At 43.6% G+C, this 6,772-nt stretch overlaps 1 protein-coding gene across 1 annotated transcript; it reads right to left on the reverse strand.

The window, feature by feature from the left end:
- Positions 1-5,522: 5,522 nt before the first annotated feature.
- LOC141620087 (uncharacterized) lies at positions 5,523-6,182 on the reverse strand. Its single transcript, XM_074437048.1, has one exon. It carries the CDS (start codon positions 6,180-6,182, stop codon positions 5,523-5,525), a length of 660 nt encoding a protein of 219 aa, XP_074293149.1.
- Between the last annotated feature and the right edge of the window lie 590 nt (positions 6,183-6,772).

Raw genomic sequence — 6,772 nt, forward strand, 5'->3', positions numbered from 1 at the left:
TCCTGAGGAAGAGAGAACATGGCCTGGCAGTTTAGGCAGGGATTTGCTGCCGCGGTACATGAGGCCTAAGCTGAGTGGTATTAAGGCGCCTAAAGGCAAGCTTACCTCTTCTACCCTTTCTTGTATGTCTTCTTTATTCTTTTATGTTGATGATTTTGCTTTTCCTGTTGGTTTCCTGCAATTTATACGTGTTTCTTTTGTTTATCCAGTATATAGATCTTCTGCTAGGCTGGCTAGACTTAGTGCTGCTGATTTGAAGGATGGGGTTGCCAAGATTTCTGAGCAGTCCAGAAGTCAGGAGGCTACTGGTAGTGGGAGTGATAAAACTCTTAATATTCTAGTTTCTGATGCCTAGGTTCAAAGGGAGCCAGCTCTGCTTGTGTCTCATGAGGTCGTTCAAGCGGCCAAAAGGAGAAAAGAGACTTTTGTAGCTGAAGAGGCGGAGGAAGAGGAAGAGCCTATCCAAGCCCAGCCAATCAGGAGTATCAGGGGAGTGCATGCCCAGGTTGGTGATATAGAAGCTGCCCGGGCACAGATAAATATTTTTCTGCTAACATTGGTAACCAGCTGTTATCTGGTGATGCTGCTGAGTCTTCTGCCAAGGCTGCGGCTCTCCTGACCTCTCTTATGACGAATGCTGCTGTCGTTGCCTCCCAAGCCAATGCGGTTGGTTATAGCTGTATTTTCCTTGTATTGATTTTTGCTTTAGACTTAGTCAATAAGATTTCCTTTCTTCTTTTCAGGGTTTGGATGCTGGGTTGATTAGTGCTTGCCAGCTGAGGGATGCCCGGGCCAAAATTAGCAGCTTGGAAGAGAGGTTGGATAGGGTTAACAATGAGTTGCATTTGTCCAGGGGTAATGAAACTGTACTTCAGTCTCAGCTTGAGTCAGCCAGGGAACCTTCCAGGGCTGCTCAGGCTTGTGAGGTGGCAGCCAAGAATGCCGAGAAGGCGGTCAGGAAAGAGCTTGAAGCTCTGAGAGGGGAACTTGAAGCTGTAAAAAGGGAGCTGGTTGCTGAAAGACAGGTTATGCAGGATCAGTTGAAGAAAAATGAAGAGCTTGGTGCTGAAAAGGAGTTGGCTGAGGCGCGGCTAGGTAAAGGTCGGGTCGATGCCATGAGAGATCCTGAGTTTGATAGGGCTAGGTGGGATCCGGATCGGGACGAGACAGCTCTGGATGACAAGTATCCTGACTTGGCCAACTTGGGGCAGGAAGAAGAAGTGGACTCTCCTCCTTCCAATGAGAAGTCTGCTCATCACGAGATGGTGGAGGGCTGTGGATCGGTTTCTTATTCGAAACCAGTTTGAATCTCTGTTTTTGACGAGGTTTGGTTTGGCCCATCCAGGGGAGATGTCCCTGGAATGAATATTTATTATCACTTTTAAGGTAGGTTGATGGGTGGCTCACATCCAGGGGGGAAGTCCCAGGTTTGAATATTTTGGTGGTTGTTCAGCTGTGTCTGATTGACCTTTAAATAGTTAATATTTTGCTTTCTGCTATTTGGGTTTGTGTTTTTGAGATGTGTTTGAGTAAGGTCATAGTTTTTGTAGTGGGTCAGGTCAGGATTCATAGTGTTTGTATTTATACTGGATCAGGCTAGTTAGTCTACTGGATCAGGCCAGTTTTTCGCGCTGGATCTTGACCAGGCTTTCGTGCTGGATCTGGCCAGGCTTTCGTGCTGGATTTGGCCAGGATTATATGTTATGGGTGGGGTATTTGCCTGTCTGGAGGGCTTACAACCCATGCCTGTCTGGAGGGCGTATGCCCCATTTAGGACAAGAAAATCAGGGAGAGTATCCCCTAGCCTGTTATTCGGACTGAGCTCAGTATTTTTAAGGCCTGTTTTGAGAATTTCGCAACTGAAAGTTGGATAATTTTTATATATGTGTGGTATGTATGCTAGTGGAGTGGCCCTCAATCTTGAAAATTTGTTTAAGTAGAGTGTGAACTAAATGAATGCACTGTGTAAGTAAACAAGTATTCAAGATTTAGTTTGATAAAAGCTAAAGAATAAAAGAAGAGAATTTCATATTAACAAATAATTAGGCGTATAGCAAGAAGAAACATGTAGGATATATTTATTCATGTAACGGCAAGTATCATACACGTAGTTGCATATCAGGCCAGGCAAAAAAGGTAAAGTAAAGATTTTTACCTAGGCTGAGGAGTGCATTCTATATGTGAAATAATTTTAAGTATGCAACATTCCAGGCTCTGGGAATCATCTCGCCATCCAGGGTCTGTAGCCTGAAGGCGCCCTGACCGACGATTGAGTCGGTCAGGTAGGTACCTTCCCAGGTTGGAGCCAGTTTGCCTGCACTTTTCTCTTTAGTATTTGGGAAAACTCTTCTGAGAACAAGGTCTTCTATTCTGAATACTCTGGCCTTGACACTCTTATTGTAACTTTTGGCCACTGTTTGCTGGTAGGCTGACAATCTGATGTTGGCTGCATCTCTTAAATCTTTTGTTAAGTCCAGACTGTCCTCCATCAGGGGAGCGTTGTCTGCTACTGTGTTTAGGCAACATCTGGCTGATGGAATATCAATTTCTGCTGGAATCACTGCTTCACATCCATAGACCAGGGAGTACGGTGTTTGGCCTGTGGCTGTTTTAGGCGTAGTTCGGTCAGCCCAGAGGACCAAGGGGAGTTCTTCAGCCCATCTACCTTTTCTTCTTTTTAGCTTTTTCTTCAAGCAACTAATTATTACTTTGTTATTGGATTCTGCCTGACCGTTGGCTTTTGGGTAGCCTGGTGTAGATGTTACCAGGTTGATATTCCGCTGTGCGCGGAAAGCTGCTGTTCTTTTTCCCAAGAACTACGTGCCATTGTCACAAACTATTTCTGAAGGTATCCCATATCTACATATGATGTTGAGTTTGATGAATGATATGACATCTTTTTCTTTGACTTGCCTGTATGATTCTGCTTCTATCCATTTGGAAAAGTAGTTAGTCATTGCTAACATGAAGACTTTCTGTCCAGGTGCTTGAGGTAATTTGCCTACAATGTCCATGCCCCATTTCATGAACGGCCAGGGGGCAGAGATTGAATGTAGTTCTTCGGATGGCTGATGGATGTATGGTCAATGAATTTGACAGGCTTTGCATTTAGAGCTTAATTCCAGGCAGTCGGCCCTCAGTGTAGGCCAAAAGTAGCCTGTCCTGAGTACCTTGCTTGCTAGACTTCTGCCACCTTTATGATTGCCACAGTGTCCTTCATGGATTTCTGATAGTATCTGTTCATCTTCTTGTGGTTCCAGGCATCTGAGGTACGGTCCAATTTGTGATCTCTTGAAAAGCACATTATTAATAATGGTGTATGAAACAGCTTTGATTTTAAGTGCTTTGGCATCCTATTTGTTCAGGGGTAAAATTCCCTGCTGGAGCCAATCGTAATAAGGTTTTGTCCATGAATTAGCAACATATATTGGAAAGGTTCCAATAAATGTATAATGGGGATCTTATCAAAATCAGGGGGATTGAAATTAGATCCTAGGCCGGCTAGTGCGTCGGCCTGGGTATTCAAGTCCCTGGGTATTTGATCAATATTAAAATTGCGAAATTTACATTTTAAATTTTGTACAACTTCTAGGTAGAACATCATTTTTGAGTCTTTTGCAGTATAAACTCCATTTACTTGATTTGAAATGAGGAGGGAATCAGTGTGTACCTTTAGATTTTGTACACCAAGGTCAATACATACCTTTAACCCAGCTATTAGGGCTTCATATTCAGCTTCATTATTGGTAGCTTCAAATGCACAACTTATAGCCTGTACTATCTTATTCCCCTGTGGCGATTTTAGTACTACACCCAGGCCAGTGCCCCTCATATTAGCTGCACCATCGACAAACAAGGTCCATTCTAGGTTTGTCTGGTCGTTGGTCAGTCTATTTACTTCTTTAATTAGGTCAGGCTCAAGGGTAGGACTGAAATCAGCCACAAAATCTGTTAATGCCTGCGACTTAATTGTTGTCCTGGGTTCAAAGGTTATGTTATAGGTGCTAAGCTGGACTGACCATTTGTACATTCGTCCGGACAGTTCAGGTTTTCTAAGGGCAGACTTAATAGGTAGGTTGGTCCTAACTATTATAGGGTGGCTTTCAAGATAAGGTCTTAATTTAGTGCAACTCATAATTAAAGCCAAAACATACTTTTCAAGTAAACCATACCTCATGTTTGCATCTAGTAGACTTTTACTTACGTAGTAAACAGGGTGTTGTTGTCCGTCCATTTCTTTGACCAGGACTGCACTAACCGCAGTCTCTGTGACTGATAGATATACCGTCAGGGGTTCATCCTTGACTGGCTTGGCCAGCAAAGGAGGTGAGGATAGATATGCTTTCAGGTATTCAAAGGCTGACTGGTGGTCAGGAGTCCACTGGAAGTCTTTGTTTTTCCTGAGCATATTATAAAATGACTTGCACCTCTCCGATGACCTGGAAATGAATCTATTCTGGGCGGCTACTCTTCCTGTCAATTTTTGTATATCCTTGACACTTTTTGGTGGTTCCAGCTCCAGTATAGCTTTGATCTGTTCAGGACTGGCTTTGATCCCTCTTTTTGTCACCATATAACCCAAGAACTTGCATGCTGAGACTCCAAAGTTGTACTTAGACGGATTTAACTTCATGTTGAATTTTTCCAGTATTTGGAATGCCATTTCCAGGTCTTTGATATGGTCCTCTGCTTTCTTTGATTTAACCACCATGTCATCAATGTAGACTTCCATGGTGTCTCCAATTTGATCTTTAAACATCATGTTGACTAGCCTTTGGTAGGTTGCCCCTGCATTTTTCAATCCAAAAGGCATGACAGTATAGCAATATACTCCTCTTTCGGTAATGAAGGCTATACTCTCATGGCCCGAAGGGTGCATTTTTATTTGATTGAATCCACTTGAGGCATCCATGAATGTTAGCATCTCGTGGCCTACGGTGGTATCTACCATTGCATCAATATGTGGCAGGGGAAAGGATCCTTTGGACAGGCTTTGTTTAGGTCGGTGTAGTCCACACAGACTCTTCATTTGCGATTCTTCTTCTAGACGACTACCACATTGGCTAGCCAGTCAGGGTACATCACTTCCCTGATCATTCCCATGTCTAGTAGCTTGTCGACTTCTAGGTTGATGATCTCATTTTTTTCTGCAGCAAATTTTCTTCTTTTTTGTTGTACATGCTTAAACAACTTATCAATGTTTAAATTATGAGTTATAATGTCAGCATCTATATCAGTCATGTCAAAATGTGACCAAGCAAAACAAGACATCTTAGTTTTAAAAAAGCTGACCAGATTGGGCCTGACCTAGTCAGGTGCATCGGATCCCACAAGTACTTTCCTGTCAGGATATTCTGGGTCTAGGATGACCTCTCCTGTCTCCATCTGTGATTGAGCTATATATTCACTCCTTACATGGGACTTTAATTGCTATGCAAGGGACTTACCTGACTTTGAAGGTTTCAAAGCCTGAGTATACATTCCTGAGCTTCTTTCTGTTCTCCTCTGATGGTGGTTATCCCTCATTCAGTTGGTATCTTTTCACACTGGTGATATGTTGATGGGATGGCTTTGACGTTGCGGATCCAAGGTCTGCCCAGGATTACGTTGTACGAGGACAGGTAATCCAGGACTCTGAATCTTTCATAGGAGGCTACCCCTTCTGCATAAGTTGGCAAGTTGATTTCTCCCAGGGTACTCTTTGTTTCTCCGCTGAACCTGACCAGGACACTGGACTTCTTGGTGATTTTTTCTTCATCTATTTTCATAGCTTTAAGGACGTCTAGCATCACTAAGTTAATTGAGCTGCCTCTGTCTATTAGGATCTTTGACCCCTTAGCTGTACTAATTTGCATAGTAATCACTAGGCTGTCATGGTGCAGATCTGGTACTTCCTGCAAGTCCGAGTCATCAAAAGTAACAGTGCGTAATGATTTAAATCTAAAAGGAGATTGAAGTTTTGACTCCCTGGCAACTCTCTTGTCGGCTGAACTGGTGAAGCCACAGATTTCTGAGCCTCCGTTTATGAATTTGACTTCGTAGATAGGGGGAGCGAGGAGGAGGATCCCTTTGTTCCTGGATCTCTTTGCCCGATCCTTCATCTTTACCTGCGGGTTCTTTGGATCGATCTTTCGTAGCCTTTCTTTAGGAGGAACGCCACTTGTTTCCTGAGCTGAATGCATTCTTCTCTGGTATGTCCAATGTCCGGGTGGAAGTCACACCATCATGAAGGGTCCTTCCTGGGATTGTCTGATTACTTGGGCCATCTGACTGTGTCTCCCAAGTTCTCCAGGCGTTTGATTAACCCTGCAGTATTTATAGAGAAGTTATATTCAGGAATAGTTTGTAGGCTAGAAAGGTTACCTTTGCATTCCTGTGACATATTGACTTCAGACCGGTCAGTCCTAGAATAAGGTGCTGATATGGGGTTGCTTCCTTTGTGGTAGGAACTTTTTCTGTTGGTGTGGCCATAGCTTTGCTTTCCTACGGATGAGTTTGTCCTGAAGTTGAGATCTTCTTCTAGTCTGACATGCTCTAGGACAATAGACTGAACGGTAGCAAATGTCGGGCAGGCCTTCTTGGTGAGATCTTCATAGATGTCACTGTCAAGCAAGACTCCCTGCCTAAATTCTTCCACCGCCGTTTCCTCGTCACATCTGGGGATGGCCACCTTTTCTTTGACAAATCTGGCCAGGAATTCTTTGATGGTCTCGTCCGGGAGCTGCTTCACTCTGAACAGGTTGCTAGGTCTTTTTGCCATATCCCTGCTTCT

The sequence above is a fragment of the Silene latifolia genome, chromosome X, assembly GCF_048544455.1.
Source record: "Silene latifolia isolate original U9 population chromosome X, ASM4854445v1, whole genome shotgun sequence".
Classification (NCBI taxonomy): Eukaryota; Viridiplantae; Streptophyta; class Magnoliopsida; order Caryophyllales; family Caryophyllaceae; genus Silene; species Silene latifolia.